Source organism: Eubalaena glacialis, chromosome 10 (assembly GCF_028564815.1).
Source record: "Eubalaena glacialis isolate mEubGla1 chromosome 10, mEubGla1.1.hap2.+ XY, whole genome shotgun sequence".
NCBI classification, from domain to species: Eukaryota; Metazoa; Chordata; class Mammalia; order Artiodactyla; family Balaenidae; genus Eubalaena; species Eubalaena glacialis.
In genome coordinates, this window is record NC_083725.1 from 96,490,093 (window position 1) to 96,517,242 (window position 27,150).

General features: G+C 43.4%; 1 protein-coding gene across 1 annotated transcript in view; it reads left to right on the top strand.

The window, feature by feature from the left end:
- KIAA1549L (KIAA1549 like) overlaps positions 1-27,150 on the top strand; it is a 294,252-nt gene that overhangs the window by 151,706 nt on the left and 115,396 nt on the right. The window contains exons 5-11 of the mRNA XM_061203754.1: positions 9,095-11,602; positions 12,031-12,639; positions 14,648-14,763; positions 17,417-17,636; positions 18,468-18,601; positions 24,804-24,966; positions 26,485-26,544. Of these exons, the coding sequence (XP_061059737.1) occupies positions 9,095-11,602; positions 12,031-12,639; positions 14,648-14,763; positions 17,417-17,636; positions 18,468-18,601; positions 24,804-24,966; positions 26,485-26,544 (3,810 nt within the window). The remainder of the gene's footprint in view (positions 1-9,094; positions 11,603-12,030; positions 12,640-14,647; positions 14,764-17,416; positions 17,637-18,467; positions 18,602-24,803; positions 24,967-26,484; positions 26,545-27,150) is intronic.

Genomic DNA, 27,150 nt, shown 5'->3' on the forward strand with positions numbered 1-27,150 from the left:
GTTACAAGAGTGGTTTCGAGGAAACCAGGAAGCAACCCAGGGAGGGCGGCGTAGAGGCCCTGTGGACCTGAATGAGAACGCTCCTTAAGTAGCAGACTCTGAGGGCTTTGGAAAAGGGGGTCTCTGAAAACAGCCATGACCAGGGGACTGACACAGCCCTGGGGACTGAGGAAAGAGGCTCAGGTGAGAAGCTGCATCAGCAGAGGAGCCTGCTGTACCTGGGGGCTTCTGTGAGGTTAAAGTGTGCCCGGCGCAGGCAGCAGCATCGCAGCCCGGCTCTGCGTCTTATGTACAGGTACTGAGGATGATAAACGAGAAACAGCGCCAGGGGCCTCAGGAAGACAGAGGCCTGAACAATCCATCATTATGCATCTCCGTGTTCCCACGTGGATCTCTGAGGTCTGGGGAGACTACGGAGGTAGTTCTCACCATTTTGACATTAGTCAGTGACAGACTCTGCCTCCAAACCTGGCCAAGCACTTTCTTAACTTTTGATGTTGCATTATGTTAACGATCTGTTTCTGGACTCTTTTCGTTGAAGGCTAAGTTTAGCTGCCCTGGGACTCTGTAAACTTGCTGAGCAGCAGAAGCCCTTGATACTTAACCTGTGCGTGAAAGCTTGTGCGCTTTATTAGTAAGTCTGCTATTTGGACAGGAGTGACATCACTTTCCTGAAGCTCTGAGAGTCATGGTTTTATTTAAACCTGGCTCAGATAAGCTTGGTTTAAAATGCGTGTGTGTCGGTTGTCTGCTGAGCAGCATTTGTGTGACCACCCATCCTTGTTGCCTGAAGAAGGGAAGAGCTGACTCCAGTTAACTTTTCTTTTCATTATTTTGAGGGTCTTCATCTTGTTTGCTTTCACTTGTTTGCAACATAAGTTGATCTTTGCTCCTTGTCTTTCTTCATCCAGAGCCTCCTTAAATCTCTACCATCTAAACGACTTCCCTTTACAGTTCTTTAGATTACCAGTCCCTGTGTGGGAAACACTGTCCAAACAGAAGGTAATTGTTGGCTTGTCCCTGGAATGGATGATGTTTGTAAATGTTCAGAAAGGGTAGCCAGCCTGGGGCTTGTGCGGGAAAACACCACTGTCTTTCATCTCCCTCTGTAATGTGTGGGACTTATCTTTGCTTTCTGTACATTTTTTGAAGACTCTTACCATATTTTCAGCAAAGAGTAATCCATGTTATTCTAAATAGAAGAAAGTTATGGGGGAGTGGAGATTGGAGAGTCAGCGGGAGTTCATTGAGAAAAATAAGAATTCAGTAATTTGATTAGAATGGTGTGGCTTTTTTTTCCCGAAAAATGGGATTTAAACGGAAGAGTACACCCTGTTTCATAGCAACATTCCAACGTGTCTGGCGCTATTTGCTGCTGTGGCTTTGTTTCTGCTCTTGCAAAGCCCTGTGTTCTCTTCAAATAACTTCCTCCGAGTCCCCGGTACTGTGTTAGAATTTTTATTTCACAGCTGTTCTCTGTATAGTCCAAACAAACATATTAATTTGTGCTCCTTTTTTGCTGTCTTGAGTACACCTTCTCGCCATCCTTCATGCTACACTTCAGCCATGGTACCTCGTGCTCCATCTCTTCTTCCTTCATTCCCTCGGCACCATATACCCTTCCACAGCGTGTTACTGCCTACTTATATCAGTTTTCAACTGTGTGTAGTCAACTACCACAAACTGTACAGCTTAAAACAACATCCATTTATGATCTCACAGTTTCCATGGGTCAAGAGGTTGAGTATAGCTTGTCTGGGTCCTTTGTACAAGGTCTAATAAAGCTGCCATCATGGTGTGAGCTGGGCTGTGTTCTCATCCAGAGGCTTGGCTGGGGAAGAATCCACTTCCAAGTTCACCCAGGTTGTTGGCAGAATTCATTTCCTTGTGGCCGCCAGATTGAAGGCCCTGGCTTTTTGCTGGCTGACAGCCGGAGGCCACCCTTAGCTCTGAGCCGCCACTTGTAGTCCCTGGAGACCACCTGCAGTTCTAGAGGCCGCCCACAGCTCTTTGCCACACGGGCCTTCTCAGTGTGGCCTCTTAATTCATCAAGCCATCAAGAAGAGTGAGTCTGCTAGCAAGATAGAGTCTTATATAAGATAAGAAGATCATGAGGGTGACAGTCTGTCACCTTTGCCATAGTCTCTTGGTTAGAAGCATGTCACAGGTTCTGCTCATACTCCAGGAGAGCGGTCACACAAAGGCATGACCACCAAGAGACAGGGATCATGGGGCTGTCTTAGAGTCTGTCCAACATACCACCTCTACCAAGCTTCTACTTCACTTCCTTCCTTTGAGCGTGTTTTAAGCCCTCTGTAATTTGGTGTTGTCCTACATCTCCTAATTTACTTTCTCTTCTTCTTAATCTATACCACCTACCTTTCATTTCTCCTCAAAATTTTTCTTCCCTTCTTTCTGTGATGCATCTTTAATTAATACAAAAATATTTTTAAAATTTATTTATTTATTATTTATTTATTTATTTTTGGCTGCATTGGGTCTTCGTTGCTGCGCGCGGGCTTTCTCTAGTTGTGGCGAGCGGGGGCTACTCTTCGTTGTGGTGCGCGGGCTTCCCATTGCGGTGGCTTCTCTTGTTGGCTTCTCTAGGTGCACGGGCTTCAGTAGTTGTGGTGCGCAGTCTCAGTAGTTGTGGTACATGGGCTTAGTTGCTCTATGGCATGTGGGAACTTCCGGGACCAGGGCTCGAACCTGTGTCTCCCACATTGGCAGGTGGATTCTTAACCACTGTGTCACCAGGGAAGTCCAATACAGAAATATTTTTATTAGCAGAGACGAAGTTCTAAAACCTTATGTGTAAAGCAGAAGTATTTTTCATTGAAGTGAAGGCTTCTTAACTGTCTTTTTGGCTTCTGAATCCTTTTGAGAATCTAATCAAGGGTATAGAGACTCACTCCCAGAAGTGAGGGACACAGCCCTGTACTGTTTCAGTTATTTTTTCTGCACAACATACCACCCCTAGCTAAGTGTTGTAAAACAACAACCATTTTGTTGTGCTCATGGTTTCAGGAATTTAGACAGAGCACAGAGGGGATGGCTTGTCTCTGCTTCTTGATGTCTGGGGGCTCCATAGGGAAGACTCAAACAACCGCAGTGATTCAAATGGTTGGGGGCTAGAATTATCTGGAGGCTTTTTCATTCACCTGTTTTTGCCTGGGCTGGGATGACTGGGAAGCTTGGCTCAGCTGGGACTATTGACTGGAGTACTTGCACGTGATCTCTCCACATGGCTTGGGCTGCTCACAGAGCAGTGTCTGGGTTCCAGGAGGAACAGTGAGGGAGGGGTATGGAGGGGAGCATTCCAAAGACCAAGCAAAAGCTGCTTTTTATGATGGTAGCCTCAGAAGTCACATGGCATTATTTCTGCCACACTCTAATTGGTTGAACAGTCTCAAGTCCACCCAAGGGATGGGGACCTAGACCCCCATCTCTCAATGAGAGGCATATAGGAGAATTTGCAGTCATTAAAAAAAAAGAAAAACCCACCACATACACAAACACACACATTTTTTTTTGATTTTTAATTCAAGTTTTTATCAAACGCCAATACTTCATAGAGATGCAGGGCATGACCATACTATATTTCCATATTTTCCACAAAAGTGTGAGGGATCACATGTTGACCACGTTTTCCTTTTTGCCTCCCATTAGTGAATCTTTTTTTTTTTTAACATCTTTATTGAAGTATAATTGCTTTACAATGTTGTTTTAGTTGCTGCTGTATAACAAAGTGAATCAGCTATATGCATACATATGTCCCCATATCTCCTCCCTCTTGCGTCTGCCTCCCACCCTCCCTATCCCACCCCTTTAGGTGGACACAAAGCACCGAGCTGATCTCCCTGTGCTATGTGGCTGCTTCCACTAGCTGTCTGTTTTACATTTGGTAGTGTATATATGTCCATGCCAGTCTCTCACTTCGTCCCTGCTTACCCTTCCCCCTCCCTGTGTCCTCAAGTCCATTCTCTACGTCTGCGTCTTTATTCCTGTCCTGCCCCTACGTTCTTCAGAACCTTTTTTTTTTTTTTTTTAGATTCCATATATATGTGTTAGCATACGGTACTTGTTTTTCTCTTTCTGACTTACTTCACTCTGTATGACGGACTCTAGGTCCGTCCACCTCACTGCAAATAACTCAATTTCGTTTCTTTTTATGGCTGAGTAATATTCCATTGTATATATGTGCCACATCTTCTTTATCCGGTCATCTGTCGATGGACACTTAGGTGGCTTCCATGTCCTGGCTATTGTAAATAGAGCTGCAGTGAACATTGTAAACACACACAGATTTAGAGGAATATACTATCTTGAACTCTGAGAATTGAAAGGGACCGAGAAGGATTATCCATTTCAATCTCCCACCCATGGCTCAGCTCCTCTTTACAACTTCCTGTCATCACATACCTGGACCACAGCAGGTGTTTTCTTACTAGTCTTCTGTTGTCCACTCTTGCCCGTTACAGTCTGTTCTTCACTCTGTAGCCAGAATGATTGTTCTGAAACGCAGATTTGCTCCTGTACATCACCCACCCTCAACTCCATTCCCTCCCACTCCTCTTTGAACTAAAATCTGTGACACTCCAATGGTCCAGTCATCAACTACCTCTTCAGCCTTACGTCATGGCCACTCATGTTCTACTTGATCTTGCTATGGTTACTTTTTTAGTTCTTTGTACTACTTATGCTTCTTCCTGCCACAGGGCCTTTGCATATGCTCTTCTCTCTGCATGGGATGTTTTTCCCTACCCTCTTGGCTTGATTAATTTCTCCTTATTCTTTGGCTCTCAACTTGATGGTAACTTTCTCAGTGATGTGCTTTCTGACCTCCCTGATCAGGTCACATCCTCTTATTGCATGCTCTTAAGGACTATGCATCTTTCATCTGTAACATGTATTGTTTTCACATTTGTGAGAATGTCTGATTTAACTCCACATCTCCCATAAGACTGTGAGGTCCATGAAGCCAGAGACCATGTATGTTTTTCGTTATGTATTCTTTATGTATTTATTCTTACATACGGATGTTATAAATATTATTTCCTAAGTACGAAATAGTTTTTTATTTTAGGAGTGAAAAGAATTTAATACAGCCTAAGTATTTATGCTTTCCTTGCTAGCCTACATTCCTATAGTAGTTCATAATGAGCTCCAGTCAAACCTACCTATAGTTAACGTAAGCTATCCTTAAAGGGAAGCTCCCCCATTCTGTTCTTGTCTAGGTAATATGTGGATTAAGGGTAAGCCTTTATATTTAATCCTAATTTATGTCTTCCTTCAACAATAATTTCAGTCAGTTGACATGCCTTTGAAGCGTGTTTCTCTGGAATTCTTCATATCAATTATTCTTTTGAATTTGCTATCATTTGCTAATTCAGTGAACATGCTTTCCTCCTTAGCTTTATGTATATCGGTGGGTTTTTTTTAGTCACCAAGTTCTGAGGTCAAATATGTTTGAGAAATATCCTAAACATATTTCAGAAGTTAAATATACTTGATCAATTTTGGCCAAAGTTTAATTAAACCATCCAACATTAATTCATTGAGTTTTTACTGCATCCCAGGCACTCTTATGTTTTCTTGATGATGGGATTTCTCAGCCTTTATTTAAATGTTGATATACATGGGAGTATGCCCATTTGAGTTCCAAATCCACTCTGATACCAATTTCTGAATAGGTTAGGCTAAGTTAGGTTATGCTGCCGTAACAAACAACCCCCAAACTGCAGTGATTTAAAAGAGTAAAAGCTTATTTTTTGCTCATGCTACCTGTACACACTTTTACAGCAGAGGGCTTTTGCTTATTATAGTCCCTAAGGGACTCAGGCTGGTGGACCGACCTACAAACATTTTGAAGATTACTAGGTTCCTCCTCCTCTTCTCCCTCCTCCTCATCCTTCTTCTTAACAGCTTACTGAGATATAATATTGCTAAGGTTTTTTTTTTTTTCCTTCAGAGAAAGCAAGTTCTGGAGAGTCTTGCTCCAGCATTGATTATAAATGTTCTAGACCAGAAGTAACACTTGTCACTTCTGCTCACAACTCATTGACCAGAACTAGTCACATGGTCCCACCCAACCACAGAGGTATCCGGGAAGTGCAGTCCTATTATATGCTCTGAAGGTGGAGAGCCAGAAATATATGGTGAATAACATTAGTGACTGTTAGGTGTGAGTGTAGTATACAACACTTCTCAAAATTGTTAGCTTGTTGAAACTTTTCTTCATGAGGCATCTTGGGACACTGTGTTTTGTAAGGGATAGCTTGGGAGACACTGGATTCTAGTCTAGAAACAACAAGGTTTAGCCGAGGCAAGTCCGCTAGAGACTATTTCTTTCTTCAGCCTCCTTGGCTGTGGCCATTCAGTCAGTTACAATCCCCCTTGTATTAATCATCCAACACCCACTTCCCCTTCCTATTTGTAAGATCTTTATGAAAGAGTTTGTAAAAACTATTTCTGAAAGCAAAAACTGCTTTGCCTGTCACATCCTTTTTGACTTAGAAGGGTACTTACTTGAAAACAGTTTAATTTGGTATGACTCTTGAATCCATGAGTTGAACCCATGATTGACTCTATTTCAATGAGAGTACAAAAGAAGAAATCCTACATAGATTTCATCTGACATGCCAGTAATAAAAATGGATTCTAAAGTGTTAATGGAAAATGCCAAAATGCAAAAACTACATTAGATGGATGTTATATTCACTCATGTAAGTACCGCCTATATACATAACCAGACAAGACTGCATGACAAGTGTGAAGCTGAGTCTATCTAGGAGATAAGCATCATGAACAAGAAGGACTGAGGCATGACAGTAGTATCAGCCTTCCATGTAAAACTGCAATCAAGGGAGCATGGATACTTCCTTAGGCTGTTTTTGTAGCAGAAACACAATTTTCATTGCAAACCATGAGGCAGTTCCCAGGGAGTGCAGATATTTTAATGAAAGGCTGTGTAGACTTTTTTGTCCTATAGCTGTATATACATTTGGCACTTTTTCTGTATAAGGTGCATTTTTGCTAACAGAGGCCCGAGGAAGCTTTGGGTCCTGCAGGTAAGGGCTGTAGTGATTCTGATCTGGCGATAAGGAGACAAAGAGGCTGAGCCTGGCTTATGAAGATGGCTTGCCCAGGAGAAGGGGTTGGTTCTCACTTGCAAAATTAAATGAACAAGGCCGTCGACTGCTGTAGTATTGGCTTATATCCTGATGTGTTCTAAAAATGACCTACGGCTAATTCCTTGGGTATCTGTAAATCCCAAGAATGGGGAATTTTTAAAACAAGAAAGCAAAGAATCAGAAAGGAAAGTTATTTTTTTTGTGTTAATTCAGAGTAAAAGACATCGTTTGTCCTTGCCTTTTCCATCTTAAAAAATGAAACTGAAAAAACAATATTTCAGAAAATCATCACTGTTTAGGCTTTTGTGACTCAGAGTATATTTCATATTCTAAAAGCTCAATTATTTGAAAGCTTCAGCTTTAGTTGTTTGGTTTTCTGGTGGCATGATACAACGGGGGTGGAGTGAAGGCTAGAACTGGTTTGGGAGAAGCAGTTGGGAAGAAGACACTGCAATGGGAGTGAGGAAACCTCGCATCTGGACCTGCTTCTGTCCCTGATGGGTTATGTGGCTTCTGGCAATGATGTCTCCACTCTGGACCATAGTGTCCTCTTTTGTCAAACAAACAGAAAACACAGGGACTTAGAGCCTTGTTTAGTGGTTTTTTTTTTTAAGCATTTGTTTGGTGCTTTTCTGCTTGGGGAGCCCTTCCTTCCACCTCCATGATTTCCTCTGTTCCTCCCAGCCAGCCAGTGGGGCCGTTAGAGTGTGCTTGTTGCCCTCACTCCTGCCACAGCAATCCACAGATGCACACACAGCCGCGGGTGGCTAGAGGGTGCGTGCGAACCCAGGTCTTCTGACTTCAGCTCTTGGTATGTCTGCTTCTATCAGATGGTTCTAACGTTTTTTTGGCCAATAACATAGAAAGCTCTAGGAGTACCTTTTCTTTGTTATTTTTAATTTAAAATACTATTTAAGGGCACTTAGCCACCTCTGGGGGGTCATCAACAGCATCGGCACCACTGTGGAAAGGGGGATCAGAGAATCCTCAAGCAGGATGTCGTTTCTCTTCCCAAGCATGGAATTCCCGGCTTTCTGATCAGTTATTTTTTATTTATTTATTTATTTATTTATTTTTTAAACATCTTTATTGGAGTATAATTGCTTTACAATGGTGTGTTAGTTTCTGCTTTATAACAAAGTGAATCAGTTATACATATACATATGTTCCCATATCTCTTCCCTCTGATCAGTTATTTCCGTGCCTCCTTTCCTGCGGAGTCACCTTTTGTGCCTCGTCTCCTCGCCTTTCGGCCTGCAGTTTCGCACATTAGTGCTGACAGTTGTGGTTTCTCTGCAGGTGCTGGGAGTGACACAAGGCCTCATGAGAGGTGTCTCTGGTCCTAGATGGGATGTGAATAGTTTTTCTCTCAGAAATAGCCTAATTTGAAAGAAATCCCCTTTGCTATTTGACATGGTGTGAACGATAGCATCAGGAATCCTTTTACATCCAACAAAATAATTATGTCTCCCTGGTGCCATGTTCCCAAACACAGGCAACCTCAGTTATTGTGCTTGAGATGCCCTAGGGTCTGAAAAAAAAAGATTTGCATTCAGATACACAGTCCTTTCCTTTTGCATTTTGGATTCTTGGATGGGATTTATTTTGGTGTCCTTGGCCATGGCAGGGAGCCATGTTCATCTTTGATTTTCCAGGTTGTGAGTTTCACAGTCCAACCCTTGTAGGTGGAACAGAAAAGAGATTTAAAATACACAAGTATCTTGCACATCTTTCCTTAGACGTCACTTCATCAGAGACCACTTCTCACCAACCCTGCCCTGTAGGTTAGCTGCAGCATCTACGTATTTGTAATTACCTAAGTTATCGTTTGAACGTGTTTAATGAGTCTTCTGTGATGTGGTGGAAGCTCTGTGAGGTCCGAGCGGTGCCTGTCTGGCCTACCCTTCTCTCCAGGACCTATGATGAGCCGAGGCCTGACTGCTTGATCCTTTGTTTCACAGGAAGGGACAATCTACAGATCACTGTCACCCCAACCCCAGAGTCATTTCCTCATGGGAAATTGTTACCGATTTCACCAACATGGCCTTTGTCCGAAGTCCAGTCTTCCTCAGCGGTGGACAGAATGAAGCCTGTGCCGGGACGGTCCCCTGACAACACGAGCTGGCTGCAGTCTGCCCAGACGCCTCCGCCCAAGACACACCGCCAAGCTCGGGCCCACGGGGACTTCTCTCCTTCCCCTTACCAAGGCAGTGGACATAGCGCCTCCCTCGAGCCTTCCAAGGATTCTCCTGAGGCCCTGGTCCAACCAAGACCTCCAGGGGGAAAAGAAGCAGCCACCGTGTCAGGTTTGCCTCACACCAGCATGCTCCCCACACTGTCCCCTCTCCCACCAGTGGCGTCCTTCCGTGCTGGCCTCCCATCCCGGCCGCCGTGGGTAGGGACTCCTTCCATGGCAGAACTACATTCCCCGAGGGCAGACGCTCTCCCCTCATCTTCATCTTCTTCATTGGCTCCTGACTCACCTCATTCCATCATCTTTTCTAAGCCAGCAGAGCGACCCACCAAAGTGCTTTTATTCCCCCAAACAGCTCCAACTCACTCATCCTCAAGTCAGAGCATAGCTAATCCCCTAAACCCATTTGCTGAGGAAGTGAACCACACTCCATCCAAAAACGCCCAGGATTTAATAGGCATCCCTCGTCTAGGTTTTCCTGGATCCTCAAGCCCAGCAGAGGGTCCTCACTCAGCAGTCTCCCACACACCTGAGTCTTTGAGCTCCGTGGCCGACCTGGCCCTTCTGTCTGTCCCTCCCCTAGCTCCTGGAAGTCTTCTTCAGCTTCCAGGTGGGACACCCTCATTATCGATGTTGGAAGTGGCTCCAGGTCCTGCATCCACCCAGCCAATTGAAGCTGAGGTGGCTGAAAGAACACATAATGGGGTGTCTCTGCCAGCCTTTAAGAGCACCGCGACCCATGAGGCTGTGTCTTCACCTGTCCAGGCTGCAGAATCGGTGGCAGTGGGAATGATCAGCCGAAAGGCAGCCCATGCTACTGCAAAGGACTCTGCTCACCCCCTGCATTTGTCAGCAGCTCCAGAGAATTCCAAAGGGCCCACCCTTTCAGCAGAACACACATCCTCCCCTTTGGTGCCTTCTCTGCCTCTCACCACAGCAAGCCGAGGGCAAGAAATCCTTTCTGGGGAGGTTCTCACATCCCCATCAAATGGCGCACTGGCAGACTTCCCCTCCATGCCTTCTTTCCTCCAGCTGGCAGGGAATCATGCCTCTCCATCCGCCGTGCCCCCAATGCCAACTCCTCAAGAAGCAGGCAGTGATGGATCCCCTCCTACTGCAGCTGCAGACTTGCTCCTCTCAAGCACATTTCCTAATCTTCCTTCCACAACTTGGACATTTCCCCTGCAGAAAGAAGGTAGCGGAACAGCTGTTTTAAAGAAAAACGAAAAGGCAAATTTGACAGTTGCTCTCCAGACCCTTTCAAGTAAAGAGAGGCCAAGTCTTCACGATGTAAGTGGAGTCACCTCTGATGTTAGCACTGATCGGGTTTCTTCAGACATTACACCACCAAGAACAAACCTCCTTCCTTCAGAATTATCTCCATCTTCCATCCCCTTCGCACGAGCCACCCAGACTGTTTCCCCATCTCATAGCTCTTCCAACACCAAGCCCGATACTTACACAGCTGTGACGGACCATTCTGAGGTGCCGGTTTCAGCTTCCAAACAGGTGACAGCATTTCCCTCCTCCAATGAGGTCTATGATTTCTCAACAATGGGAGACATGAAGAAGCCAGCAATCACAGATGTTTTCTGGCATTCTCTTGCAGCAGAAACTGGATCCCTTTCAACGGAACTGATGATATCTGGCTTGCTGCAGCAAACGAATTATGATGTGAATGGGCACACAGTTAACTCCACAAGTTGGGAAACTCACTCAGCTTCAACTGCTCCTCCCGGTGGTTTAAATTCTGCTGCCAGTACAATAAAATCTCGGGCTTTCAAAGATAATGTTGGGCATTTAGCGACTGCAGAAGGCTTTAGCATTCAGGATCCAGTCTCTGGTACAAGCACTAACCAGCTCGTCCAACAGTCAGACGTTACCATGGTTGGAAACCATACAGTGTCCATAAACACTAACAACTATTCCAGAGACTTTCAAACAGCTGAGGTTGAAGATGACCCATCCATAAGTCAACATCCTGTGTCTCATCCCCATCTATGGCTGCCTGCCCATCCAACACACTCTCCTGTGCTGACCTCTCCAAGTCTAACTTCCACAGCTAGCTTATGGGAAATGCTTTCAGATGGAATGGATACAAGTTTCCAAATTTCCGGCAACATCTATCCACCTCCGGTGATAAATGCTTCCCCACCGTTCCAGAGTATCCCGAGATATCACTCTACTGCTGAATCTCCTCCTCTATCAACCAGTGCCTTATTCAGGACCCCATCCAAAGCACTGCCGGCTTCTCAGCGCCCCGAGAAGTGGACAGGTGCAGCCACTAATGCAGGTAGTTTGTTTCCTGGTACCCCCCCCCCCCAAAATAGGTGTGACTGCTTCTGGGGCCAAAGCATCTTCAAGCTCAACACAGATACCCAGCTTTGCTCAGAAGATGCAGATATGCCTGATTCCAGGATGGTGAATGAGTTAGCAGTCCAGATAGTCAGGCCCCTGATCCTCTGCCGACTTGATTTTTTGGAAAGTATTCAGAATTTAAGTGTCCTTATTTCCCACCATAGCTTTGCTCTAAGTGGCATTCTCATTATGGTTAATCGACTTAACGAACCTAAAGCTGTTTTGCCTAAATTCCAGTGCTCAGCGACTTTTCACCCCAGCAAACCCGTAAGTTACATCCATTCATTCCCACAGTGGTGTGTGCGTTCCGGACCAATGACAAACTTCACTCTTCTCTCTTTGCAGTGGCCTCCTCGGTGTCGCCCAAGGCACAACCAACAGCAGCAACCATGTTCTTTCTTCGGAAATCAAGTCCACTGGTGCTGTCTGCAGCCCTGGTTGCTAAGGGCACCGGCAGCAGCCCTTCGGCCGTGGCCTCGGGATTAGTCAAGAGCAGCTGGACCACTGCTGTAGCTAAAAACGTCACAAGCAACGCAGCATCTGGCCCAAAGGCGACACCAGGGGCAGCCCATCCAGCCTTCTCGTTCACGCCGACCTACATGTTTGCAAGAACAGCACACACCACGAGCACTCCCACGGCCATGCAAGGGAACACGGGCACTGCCTCTGGCCTGTTGTCCACAACACACCTCCCCAGGAAACCACAAGCCATGTACACGGGCTTCCTGAACCCCACCAACCCAGACATGCCCAAGGTGTCCACCGCACGCCCGCTGACAATCACGGCAGCCTTGACGTCCATCACTGCACCAATAAGGGCCACCCGGATGCCGCCTTTGTCAGCAGAAAACACAGACGCTGCTCTTGCCGCTGTGTCCACGGCCATGGTCACAACTGGCAAAATGGCATCCAACCTGGAGTGTCAGATGTCCAGTAAGCTCCTGGTGAAGACAGGTAAGAGTCCACTGTCCTGATTTGACTTGAAAGCAGCAAGTGCATCCTGGCCTCAGAGGTGTAGCAGAATTATTAGATTTCTTTGAGATCAGTGGTTCTCAACCAGGGGGGGATTTTGCCCCCCTGCCCAGCCACCAGGGGACATTTGGCCATGTCTGGAGATGTTTTTGGGTGTCTACAACTTGGAGGGTAGGGAGGGTGTTACGGGCATCTAGTGAGTTAGAGACCGGGGATGCTGCTATACATCCTACAGTGCATAGGGCAGTCAGGCAACAAAGAACGATCCAACCCAAAACATCAGTAGTGCCGAGGTTGAGAAGCCCTGACCTTTATCAAGTGACAGAGGAGAGGAGCATCATGTGACATGGATTCTAGTCCTGGGATCCATCCTGATATCAGAGGCCCCTGGGAAACCAGTTCTGCCAGTCAGTCTGAGAAAGCAGATGTACACCAGAGTTTGCGTGTAGAGACCTCAGTGATGTCTCACACGCGTGAATGAATACAGAATCTTGGGAAGGGCTACAGAACTCAGAAAGGCTTTCTGTCATGTATTTTCTCAACCAGCAGATACTAACAGTACAGCTACCGTACACTATGTTGGTGCCCAAGATTTCTTCTGATGTTAAAAAGGAGACCTTCTTGAAAAAGTCGCGTAGATGCTATCTTTTTTAGCCCCCGCCTCTGAGTTGCAGCAGACGGGCCAAGAAGGCACAGGATGCTTTTAATAGTGTGGTAATGTCTGCTATAAAAAGCATTAGACACATTATTTGAAAGAACATGCCAGTGTTGAATGCTCATGTCCCGCCTTCCTCTTCACCCCACAAAGAATTAAATGAAATTATCTCTTGAGACATATCTTATTCTAAAATAGGAAATTGTGAAACTAGGCAGAGCAGAAAGCACAGTATCTTTTTCAGTTTCTCAAGCAGTTATACCATCTGGTTTTCCACATCCCAGCCACCTAGGTGCGGAAATCTGGAACATTCTCCCCTCCCTCTTCTTCACAACCTCCCTTCGCCCCAGCCGCCCCCAGTCAATGACCGGTTCCTTCCAGTTCTACCTCCTAAATACCTCTTCCCTCCACCCTCACTGCCGCTTCCCTGGTTCACACCGTCACCATCGCTCACCTAAATTTCTGAAACAACAGCCAGATTTCTCTCTCTGCCTTCAGGCTTCCCTCACCCTCCAATCTGTTCTCCAGTCTGGAGTCCAGGGAGCCTCCTAAAATACATGCCTTTGCTTTAAACCCTTCATTTCCCACTGCCCCAGGACTGAACCTGATATTGTAGGCTGAAATATTCACTTCTCTCCCCTGTGCCTTTGCACTTGGTCTTCCCTCTGCTGGGAGTGGCAGGGGGCAGTCCCTCCGGCCTTGGCCTGGCTCATGCCCATCATCCTCCAAGACTCAGTGGAAGCAACAGTTCCTCCCGGAAACCTTCCCTGATCCCCACCCCCTTGCCCAAGTCAGGGCTGGATGCTCCTCCAAGGGCCTCCAACCACATCCTAGGCTTCCCTTCAAATAGCACCTGTCATGTTCAACCACAAATGCCTCTTCTCCATGCCAGGTCTCCATTCCTGTCTCTGTCCCGCTTGTGGGGTGAGGACTGCACCTCCTGATGCAGGGTTGACTTAGGCTGTTTTAGGATGCAGGGCCTGCAGTTAAGGAGGTTCTCAGGGATGCTGTTCCAGGAATTTCCTTGCATGCAGACTGGTCAGGGGCAGGCAAGGCTTAGCCTGGCTTTCAGAGTCAGAGGCAGCGTTGGTCAGAAATGAAGTGCCACCAGCATGTTAGCTCTCTCTCCACTAGGGCCACACGAATGGCTGGGGCCTTCTTTCCTTAGGACTTGAGCAGGACCAACGGAGCTGCTGCCCCATTGGTTGGACCTGTGCCCACTAGCTTTGCTCAGAACCTGTAGGAGGTGGTGGGTAGCTGGGGAGGAGAGGAGGGCTCATTAATTAGGAGGTCTGCTGCCTTACGCTGATTGCATGCTTCTGTTTCGCCCCACAGTTCTCTTTCTGACCCAAAGGAGGGTGCAGATCAGTGAAACCTTGAAGCTTAATGTAGCCAGAGGGCTCACACAGGCATTGCGGAAGGCATTCCACCAGAATGACGTCTTGGCTCATGTAAGCCCCCTGCTTTTGTAACCAGGCTCATCTATCTCTTACTCTTGGGTCCAGAGTCTGTTTAGATTGTTTTCTTCCTCCCTGGGTACCATAGCCACAACAGAAGTAGGATCTTTCATCATTTGGGCAAATAGCTAATGCATGATAGCTGGAGAAGGTCAAATTCTGAGATGGAAAATTGAAGATAATTGCCTTATGTCTAGTTTCTTTTTTTTTTTTTTTTTTTAAGCCTGGAGGTTCTGTTTTAAATTGTCCCATTATCCTGTTGTTTGGGGAAAGTATTTAATTGTGTCAGTGTAATTTTGCAGAAATCATCCATTGTTTTTTTCCTTTATCTTCCTCACCATTGTGAACAATTAGTGATTTATTTCTGGACATTTAAAAATTACTCTGACTTGTAAACTGAGTCTACCTTTGCTTAAATTGCCAGTAGCAGATAGGGAAGTAAACATTTTTTTTCTCTAAACACTTTTTTTCTCTAAACACTTTAATGCCAAGTACTATTTAACAACCACTAGCTGATTTTGATGGCATATCTAAGTGATGGAAGCCTTGCTTTACACCCTTTTGGTTTGATTCCAAGTTTTAAAGCAGTAAATGTGATTGGCAGCAGTGGACAACCCTTTACATCACTAAAAAATATTGCTCTCGCTTCCTCCTTTGATGCTTGGTGCCCCAGCTGCATTCAGATTAGGGGTCCTTCCCCACCACCACATGAAGGACTAGGAAGAAGATTGGGTACACAGTTTATTGGTCATTGTTAATCTCTTTTATATAATTCTGAAAAAAAAAAAAGAAGAAATGCTCTCCACGAGAAGCATCTGTGGTTTCTGCACCAGAAACTTTATTTGAAAGTTGAAAATGTGAATGTTTCCATGTGGTTACCTGAGACAGTTTTCACTAAACTTTGGTCGTTTGCAAATTACCCTCACAGCTTTTGCCTTTTTTGCATATCATCACAGACCACTGTGACAATTAGTACATGTTAGTTTTTTTAAAAATCAGCTTTTATTTAAAAAACAGTTAGGATTGGGATTGACATACACACACTACTATATATAAAATAGATAACTAATAAGGACCTGTTGTATAGCACAGGGAACTCTTCTCAATACTCTGTAGTGACCTACATGGGAAAGAACTTAAAAAGAGTGGATATATGTATATGTATAATTGATTCACTTTGCTGTACACCTGAAACTAACACAACATTTTAAATTGACTATACTCCAAAAAAATAAAAAAAAAAACACTTAATAAACACGTTTCTTTTGAAAGGATGTTTGATATTACCACCATAAATGGCAATCAGGATCATTTGCCACAGATAAAGGTAATCATAAACATGAGAATAGGGAGTTCCCTGGTGGTCTAGTGGTTAGGATTTGCGCCTTCACTTCCATGGCCCGGGTTCAATCCCTGTCAGGGAACTGAGATATTGCAAGCCAAGCAGTGTGGCCAAAACTTTTAAAAGATAAAAATAAAAATGAAAATAATGAAGACAGCCTGTTAAATTCAAGCTAGACATTGTTGCTTACAGAAGGCATTAAGGCTGGGCCTGGTGTTCCTTTGTTTGTTTAAAAATATGGTTAGCAAGGATTAGAGAGGCGTTAAAAGTCAATTATCCTCAAACTGAGACTTGCTCCTTGAGGTAATTGGAAGGATTGGAATGGGAGTAACTTTCTTGCTGGGTGATTTGGTGGCATTTGGTGCTGAGTCCGTGTTCCATCCAGAAGTATCTCTTGTCCCACCTAAAGTCACCTTGAACACCGCCTTTAGGTAACAAGGTGCTGGGGAGCACACAGTGTGGAGGAAGCAAAGGCATACCCAGCCTGCTGCAAAATCAGTTGTCTTGGTTTCTTTGGCAAATACACATGACACTCCTAATGGAGATGCAAGAATAAGGGGGAGGAAAGCAGGTGTTAAAAACACCCTGAACTGCTGATATAAAACACTAAGAAAACAAAGTAAGAATAAAATCAAAAGTCTCAAAATCTTCCAGTTGGGTCAGAATGAGCTCAGATCATCAACATCCCTTAGGACTCAGCTGTAAGAGAAATTCTCCATGGCCCATCCCTGCCTTGGTCTTGAACCAGTCACAAGCCGAGAATGGAGTGAAGTCTGAACAGTTCTTCTCTCAGCTTCTAAAGAAAGGAATTCACCTCATTTACTACCTGACCCCTGTCCTGAAGGGCCTCCACTTAATCTATCACTTCTGCCTTTTAATGTTTATAAATGATGAGAAATATGATACAGCTGTTTTTCCCAGCATTCCATTCCCTGGAAATCTCTTTTGCCTGCCATCTCCTGCCTGCCTTCTTGGGTGCTAATTGATGCTCACAGGATTATACTGAGGCACTTAAAGAATAATAATTTTAAAAAACCCACACATTTAATTCTATTCCAGAATTAAATTAAATATAGATTGAATCCTATATCCATAGGTTCGATATAAATTATATTTTGTTGTATTCTTATATTTTGAGACTTGACAATCCCCGTAGGCTTATGGGATTGTCAGAATATTTGTCAAATGAGAGTGTCCTATTCCCCAGCCATGCTGAGTAACAATTGTGGTTCTAAGAAACACCAAGAAGAACTTAAAGTACCGTGGAAATGAACACTGAGTCCTGTGGGTCCATTTGTTTTGTAGGTGGACATTCTGGAACATTCTCACAACGTCACTGTTGGTTATTATGCTACCAAAGGGAGGCTGGTCTACTTGCCTGCTGCAGTGATTGAAACGCTGGGCGTTTATGGGATCAGCAATGTCACTGCAGATCTGAAGCAACACACCCCACCCTTGCAGTCTGTGGCAGTACTTGCCTCCCCGTGGACTCCCCAGCCTGCAGGCTACTTGCAGCTGAAAACAGGCAAGTGACTCAGAAGGAAAGGATTCCTATCCGTTCTGGGATCAGTGGTGGTACCAAGAGGACACCTGTTTGAAAACTCCATCACTGGCTGCTCTGTCATTTCTTAGAGTCATTGTGTACCTTCCTCCAAGGGCCTTGCTAATCAAATGTCCAAGTTCCCTGCACAGCAGCCTAAACTTTTCCAACCTGGATTCATTAGAAATATTCCTTCACAGGAGTCTTTCTTCCCAATTTATATAATTATGAGTATATCGTACTTGTGAGCATCAAGTACTGTATTTTTTTTTTTTTTTCTGTATTACCAGTGGATACTGAGGAGAGTTGAGCGTCCATAAAATCTGTGCTTTGCAGCAACACGTTCCAGATGCCCCTGAATCAGAATCTCTGAGCTTAGGCCTTGGAATCTTTCTTTCAAACTCCCTGGTGACTCTGATCCTGTGGTTTGTAAACCACAAGAGTAGAGGAACCATTGAAACTGAAAGACTCAAACAACTTAGTCATGCAGGCCAATTGATTGTTTTTTTCCCCTCCAAAGAAATAGAAGACATGATCACTCTTAAGCCATTTTGTTGTCCTGGAGCAGATGTCTCCATATGCCAATCAAATGAAATCACAAAATCCTTTGCATTGGAGGGAATCTCAGGTTCGATCATGCTTTTAATTCTTCTATGTTATAAATCATTGTAAGAGCCACTTCCAAAACTGCAACTGTCCTTATTTGCCTGATTTCTCTGATGTAAAATCATGCCATTTTATATCATGACTACTATTAAGTTCAAGGAACTAAGACACAGAGCTTTGGTGAGCACTGATTTATTACTCTCATTCTAGTGCTACAGTTTGTGAGCCAGTCCGACAACATACAGTCCTGCAAGTTTGCTCAGACGATGGAACAGAGACTACAGAGAGCCTTCCAGGATGCCGAGAGGAAAGTTCTGAATACTAAAAGCAACCTGACGATTCAGGTAAGGAGGAGGGTGCTTCAACTGTGTAGTTGACAGAGGCCAACCGGAACACAAGTGTTGGCAAGAAGTGATTTGGTCCCGCATTTCAAAGCTGCCTGGTGTAAATGTAACTTTGTACTTCGGGCATGTGATATCAACAGGAGAAGGTGCCACTTTGGGGCCACCGAGTTGAGTCAGGCCTGGCAATGATGAGGATATCTGGGGTGTGGTGGTCATGACAAGGGAGATGCTGTGATACTGTGTACCTGCTGTGATTTGGGATTTTATAATTATTTTCCCAAGCCTTTCTTGGGAAGGCTTGAAGCTTCCTTAAGCCTTTCTAATACATTTATTATTTTTAAAAAATGAACTAGAATATACTCTATATGTCAAATGTCGCATATAAAATGAATCATTTCTAAATAGCTAACTCACCAAGATTTGCCTATTCTGTGATTTTCTTTGAGTTGTTTTCCAGGCATCCACACGAACAATCACCTTATTTTAGACACACACACACACACACACACACACACACACACTTTATATTTAGGGTTTACTATGTGCCAGGACTGTGCTAAGTGTTTTATAAATGTTTTGCTACATAATACTCAAGACATCCTTCTGAGGTGTTATTATCAGCATTTCACAGGAGAGGGAACTGAGAGAAGGGTAGGAAACTTCCAGAAGGTCACACAGTTGGTAAGAAATGGAATTAGGACTTGAGCCAAAGCCCATACTCTAATCCACCATGCTCTACTAGCATCAATGCAATGCAGAAATGGGATCCTTGATGAAATTTTTGGCAAGCATATGCATTATCTTCCAGGGCAATCCCACTCCTGGTATACTGTATTTCAACTTCCTGGATTTACAGTAGACATGCTACCAAAAGCGTTTCTCAGACCCATTTTTTACAATTATATTGATAACATCTCACTAAAGACAGATGCTTCTTAATCATATTCATCCAGCCCCCAAATTTCTCTAATTAACTGTACTAACTAATGTCTCTGTTTTTACTGAACTAAAAGCCTTTGCAATTAAACCCAGTGGTTTTAAAATTGACATTTAGCATAAGTGAATTATCAGCAAAGCCAATATGATGTGGAAAGCATACATTTTAATTTGAATGAGCAGTCGTCCTTTTCTAGATTCACCCAAAGTATATATGGAAGTATCTCATTATGATCTGGTTCATATTAGACTAAGATCTAAAAACATGTCACAGACATAAGATTTATGTAAGGAGTGTGACTCAGCTCCTTCTTCTTTCTGATTGCATTTATGATCCTCACAGGTACATGAGTCTTATTGGAGCTTGGCAGTGGAACATATTCTAATTATATTCAAGAAGCACAGACTTATCGACCAGCTTCTCTTTATCAGGCACTGGAAGGGACACCAAGATAAATAAGCTGCCCTTGGCCTTAAGAAGCCTCTCTTGTGTTGTCGTATGATAGTCAGGGGCTGTGAGATGAAACTTTATAAAGCAAGTAACAAATATTCCTTGGAAAAGACTACAATGGGCAATTAGATAATTGCATCTAAATAGATTTTAGATGCTCTTGAACATATCCACAGCTTTGGGTGAATTGTTTTATTAACACTCTTTCACTTTTTGCCTTGGCTGGCAGGAAGCCCAGAGCCAAAGTTGTTGTGTGGATTTAGTAACCCTCTAGGTCCCTATATCATGCATAGATTGATACATGCTAATCAACCCCCCAGGGTTGTCTTTAATCTGTTTTTTCAGGACCTGGTTTTTTATAAATTAATAAATTACCATTTTATTGTATTAAATGTAATTTGTGGGGCACCTTGGATCTTTTGTGGAATAAGACCATGTAAATATTTAATTTGTTCAGAGAGTCATCGAAAAAGTGACTTAATTATTTTTTACTTGTATAGCATTGATATTAGGGGCTAGAGTATAGTAGACTCAATTAGGACTTTTTGATTATAAGCAACAGAATCCAAGCTCACAGGCTTATGCAAAAAGAGGAAGTGATTGGGTCATGTAACCGAAAGGTTCACAGCTCCTTACTTCAGGAACAATTGGATCCAGGTGCTTATATGATTTCTTCATGAAGTTCTCTCTTCATCTCTTGGCTTGCCTTGCTCTGGGCGGCATCATCCTCAGGCCCCTGGCACCTCCAGGTTTGCCTCATCCTTATTACTTACAGTCTCATGGATCCAGAGTGCCTTTTTTGTGTCATTCCAGTCAAAATCCTGGATTAGTTTTCATTGAACCCTCTTGGATCACGTGCCCATTTCTGGACCAGTAACTGTGGTCGAGGATATGAAATATCCCAGTCAACTAAGTCTGGCTGAGATGCCCACTCCTGGAACCTGAGTGGGACAACTGCACCCAAAGCACATGAACTGATTGGAGAGGAGGAGATGTTTCCCCAAGGAGAATTGTGGTGCTGACAAGGAAGAAGGGAGAATGGATACTAAGAATGAAAACAACAGCTTCCCATTCTGTCAGCGTTGTGGGTCTAATTAGCTAAATGAATCATGGCATGAGTGAATGGGAAGTAAGAGATGCGGTCAGAACCCATACGAGTCTAAGAGTAGAGGGGTAATGGGAAAGTATCCCCTGCAAGGGACAAGGCGTGACTATCAAGGAACAGTGATGTGACCTTGGTTTCAGGCCTGTGGATCTCTTCTTATTTATGAAGTTGTTGTTAAGCAGCCCCCAAGAAATGGTCACACTTTTCTTAGCTATAAAAAAAAATGAGTATAGTAAAGAAAACACAAATAAATGGAAAGACATTCTGTGCTCATGAATTGGAAGACTTAATATTGTTATGATGTCAAATACTACCCAGAATGATCCCTATGCAATCCCTATCAAAATTCCAGTGATGTTTTTTGCAGAAATAGAAAAATCCATCCTAAAATTCACCCGAAATATCAAGGGACCCCGGATAGCCGAAACAATCTTGAAAGAGGGAAACAAAGTTGGAGGTCTCACACTTCCTGATTTCAAAACTTAGTGCAAAACTATGGTAATCAAAGCAGTATGGTACTGGCATAAAGACAGACATATGGACCAATGGAACAGAATAGAGAGCCCAGAAATAAACCCTTACATATATGGTCAAATGATTTTTGATGAGACCATTTGGTGGGGGAAGGGACAGTCTTTTCAACCAATACTACTAGGAAACTGGATATCCACAAGCAAAAGAATGAAGTTGGATCCTCACCTAACACCGTATACAAAAGTTAACTCAAAACGGATCAAAGACCTAAATGTAGGAGCTAAAACTGTAGGACTCTTAGAAGAAAATAGGGGAAAAAAGCTTCATGACATTGGATTTGGCAGTGATTTGTTGATATGACACCAAAAGCACAGGTAACAAAAGAAAAAATAAATAAGTTAGATGTCATCAAAATTAAAAACTTTTGTGGCTCAAAGGACATAATCAAAAGGCAACCCACAGAATGGGAGAAAATATTTGCCAATCATGTATCTATAGGGGGTTAATATCTAGAATATGTAAAGAACTCCTACAGCTCAGCAACAAAAAAACCAAACAACCCAAGTAAGAAATGAGCAAAGGACTTGAATAGACATTTCTCCAAAGATGATATACAGGTAACCAATAAGCACATGAAATGATGCTCGACGTGACTAATCATTAGGGAAATGCAAATAAAAACCACGAAATACCACTCACACCTATTGAGGATGGCTATTCCAAAAAAAAAATAGAGAATAATAAACATTGGTAAGGAGAAATTGGGACTCTTGTGCACTGCTGGTGGATGTGTCAAATGGTGCAGCTGCTGTGGAAAACAGTATGGCGTTCCCTCAAAAAACATAGAATTACCATATGATCCAACAATTCTATTTCTGGGTATATACCCAATAGAATTTAAACCAGGGACTTGAACAGATATTGGAACACCGGTGTTCATAGCAGCATTATTCGCAACAACCAAAAGGTGGAAGCAACCTAAGTGTCCATCCATGGGTGAATGGATAAGGCAATGTGGTATATACATGTGATGGAATATTATTCATCCTTAAAAAGGAGGGAAATTCTGACACAGGCTACAACATGAACGTACCTTGAGGACATCATGCTAAGTGAAAGAAGCCAGTCACAAAAGGACAAATACTATATGATTCCACTTATAAAAAGTATTTAGTTTTGTCAAATTAATAGAGAGAGAAAATAGAATGGTGGTTTCTAGGAGCTAGGAAGAGGAAGAAATGGGGTGTTATTTAGTAGGTACAGAGTTTCAGTTTGGGATGATGAAAAAGTTTTGGAGATGGATGGTGGTGATAGTTGCACAACAATGCGAATGTACTTAATGCCACTGAACTGTACACTTTAAATGGTTAAAATGTAATGTGTATTTTACCACAAAAAGAATGAAACTAATATAATGTTGTATGTCAATGATGTCTCCTCAATAAAAAAATTCTCATCTGAAAAAATGTATAACTTACCTGGTCGAGTGTAGTATGTACAGAGATACCATATTGCAAGCTCTTTGGGATCCAGTGAGATTTAGTTTTGTTGAAAAGCAAAAAAACAGAGTGTTCAGAATAGAGATAAAGGTTGCAAAGTTATTTTAGTTATTATTTTTTTAGGTGACAGTGCGGTGAGGTCTTTTGAATTATTCAGAAAGAAGTGCCTTTTTTCTTGGTACCTTGGGAGAGGCATGAATATCTGTGGCTAAACCACATTCCAGAAATACTTTTGGAGAGGAAGTAAGAGTTGACCAGAAGAGTTGACTCCGTATATCATTAATCATGGGACTCTAGGTACCGTGTTAGAGAATTTAAAAGGAACTTCCACTTATGGGAAAAAGTTCGAAATAACATGAAGAAGCTACTCTTGACAGTCTTCTTCAAAGTAAGGTTTAAAAGGAACGTTGCAGAGATATTTATGTCTGAGCACACAAAGGTCTGGGACAGACTGGGTATCAGTTTCCAGCAGAAAGAGAGGACACATTCAAATGAAGATAATTTGAGGAAAGTCCAATGAAAAGGACTTTGTAGAAGTGTGGGCGGGCTCTAGGGAAACCACAGGGACAGTGCAGCTGCCAAGGCTGTGACAGTTGGGGTTGATGCGGTGAGAGGAGGGAGCAGTTGTGGGAAGCCTGAGGCCAGAGCTGCCCAACATGAGCTGTGACCCCACAGGAGGGAGTCCCTGACACCAACTCTCTGACCTCACTCTCCTCCTTCTCTCCCACATCCTCCTGAGCTCCCTGCAGCTGAAGCCAGGGGGCCAAGAAGCCCATTGACGTGGTCCACAGGGGTCTGCCTCTGGGGGCGCTGAGCAGGATGAGGGCAGGGTGGCAAATGGATCTGGAGGGGGAAGGGGCAGACACCCAGCACAGAAGCCCATAAAGAGTGTCTCACCATACGGAATGCCTTCCTACTGCATCTGCTTTTCAAATCTCATCTGTGGGATATTTTTATGTATACATTGACCTATAAAAGTCTCGTTTCCTCATAACTAAAAAACTGACTTAGACAAGATTTGAGAAGAAAACCACACCATCTCATAGTAATATTAACATGTTCTACATTGAATTAATAGACCACAAGGAAATGGAATCTCTCTCTAAAGAAGCTGTTTTCTATTTCTTAATTCTTTTTGTCATCAGGTTCGGTCACGCTGTCCATGACTAGGTTGATGATGGATGGTGTGCATTCCCCGTCCTTTCAACTTTAAAATCCCCCAAAAGTTTGACTCAGGCTTTCTCTGAGCAGTTGAGTCCTCCTTAAATTTACCATTCCTATGCTCTATTGTGTATTTTCAGAACCATAAACGTAGGCTGAGACCATTTAGCCCCTGGAAAAGATACACACACCAGTGGTTAAAACCCACTGCCTGTCAGGCTGCCTGGGTTGGAATCCTGTCTCCGTCACTTATTAGCTGTGTGTCCTTGGGCAAGTCCCTTGATCATTCTGGGCTTCAGTTTCCTCCTCTGTAAAAGGGAGTCATAACAGGATACACCTCCTAGGGTTGGTGAGGATTAAATGAGATCATGTGCCCTTAGCACGATGTCTGGCATGTAAGCAAGCAATCTGTAAGTGACAACTATTGTTATTCTTATCTCTTCCTTGCTCTCTTCCCACCTCCCTTTCATTCCTAACCTCAACTTCTCCTTAAACTTCTCCTCCCACGGCCTCCATGAAACAGACCCTCATCTTATTTGGCATGTCTCCCTCCCCTTTCCTCCTGTGTCGATTCAGATGGTGAGCACGTCCAACGCCTCCCAGACAGTCACCTTGGTGTACGTGGTGGGCAATCGAAGCTCCTTCCTCAACGGCACCGTGGCCAGCAGCCTCCTCCGCCAGCTCTCCGCTGAGCTGGTGGGGTTCTACCTCACCTACCCGCCGCTCACCATCGCCGAACGTGAGTATGTCCACGTCCTACAGGGACTCTGCCATCTTCTCCGGGGCCTTGTCTGTTTAGCAAACCTCCATGGTGCCAGGCCACATGCTAACTCTTTTGTCATTATATCACAACTGAAATATGTGATCAATGGGGATTGAATTGATGAAAACTTTATTACACATTGAAAAAAGCACTGGCTAGGTGCTTTTACCCTTCACTTATTTCGTATCTCATTTAATCCTCACAACTACCCTATAAGGTAGGTGCAAAATTAACCCCATTTTGCAGATGGGAAAACTGAAACTCCAAGAGGTTTAACAAGATGCCTACTCTGACATAGCTAGCGAGACATGGAACCTGGGGTTTGAACCCAAGCAGTCTGCCTTCTGAGCTTATAACACTGCCTGGTATGGCATCTGTCCTCGTGGCAATCTGGGTTGCTATGGTTTCCTCCACTTCTGCCATCAGCAAATGTTCCTGGGCCTTCAGCCCTTGCCTGGGCTATAGATATTATAATGCAACTCATGTGCAGTCAGCATCGTGACTTCACTTGATGAAGTCCCCGTAGGCTTGTGGCCTCATCTTCCGCTAATGCTTCAGTTACATAATCCTCATTACCATGCAGCAGGCATAGACTTTGAAGACGATGCAGCCTACATTTTGTACCCAAACATTTACTCGGTAGCCAAAGGAAGTAAAGATCTATGCTCTTAAATTTTAATCATTGGTACATTTCTAAAGGTCACTGGGCAAGTTTTTTTTTTAAACATGTATTAGCAAAATTGTTTCTATTTCCTTCTTTGGTTGCTTTATATATTGTAGATAAGTGAGATAATGTGTGTGAATGTACTTATTAGCACATAGTAGACACTCAGAGTTTTTTTTAATGTTTGTTTAATGGCAAGCTTTTGTGAATTTCCATATACTAGGGAAAGATGCTTCTGGATTTTATGGAAAAGATGATGTCATAAAAGATGGCATTACGTCACCTGGCAGCACGTGAAGAATTTCTTTTTTCATCATCTTGATATTCTGAGAATAATAACAATAACACAATTATGATTTATTGAGTACTTACTATGTGCCAGGTACTATGCTAAGCCTTTTACATGTATTAACTCTGATGGTCACCACACCTGTAAAGAAATGGGACTGTTACATTTGGCTACAAAACTTAGTCCTTGACACTGGAAAAATCCATTCAAGAAATAATTATTCCTAAAAATGTTATGATGGTTGGATAATTTTTAAAGAGAAAGCTATTGTTAAGATAGGTTCTAGCTGTAGGTCTTGACAATGGAAGTGTTTCACTTAAGAAGGTTTTGATGGAAAAACCGAAAGCAGACACCCAAAAGCCCTTTACTGAGTATTTTAGTGTTCTGAATAGCAAGTTTCAGTCTGTATGTCCTAGAGTTCCCAAGAATGATAAAGCAGGATTTAGCTGCTTGGTATTTTGTCAGCTATGTCTATTTCTCTGAACAATATTTACATATAAAACCTGTGAAAGTAATTTGGTGTGTTTCTTGTTTGTTTTAGCACTGGAATACCCCAACCTTGATATATCAGAAACAACCAGAGACTACTGGGTAATTACAGGTAATCTCTTCTTTCATTTCCCCTTTCACCCTATCAGGTTGGTTTATCTTTCTTTCTTTCTTTCTTTCTTCCTTTCTTCCTTCCTTCCTTCCTTTTCTTTCTTTCTTTCCTTTCTTTCTTTCTTCTTTCTCTCTCTCTCTCTCTCTCCCTCCCTCTCCCTCTCCCTCCCTTCCTCTCTCTCTCTCTCTTTCCTTTCTTTCTTTCTTTCTTTCTTATTTTTTTTAACATCTTTATTGGAGTATAATTGCTTTACAATGTTGTGTTAGTTTCTGCTGTATAACAAAATGAATCAGCTATACATATACATATATGCCCATATCCCCTCCCTCTTGCGTCTCCCTCCCACCCTCCCTATCCCACCCCTCTAGGTGGTCACAAAGCACCAAGCTGATCTCCCTGTGCTATGTGGCTGCTTCCCACTAGCTATCTATTTTACATTTGGTAGTGTATATATGTCCATGCCAGTTTCTCACTTTGTCCCTGCTTACCCTTCCCCCTCCCCATGTCCTCGAGTCCATTCTTTACGTCTGCGTCTTTATTCCTGTCCTGCCCCTAGGTTCTTCAGAACCATTTTTTTTTTTTTAGATTCCATATATATGTATTAGC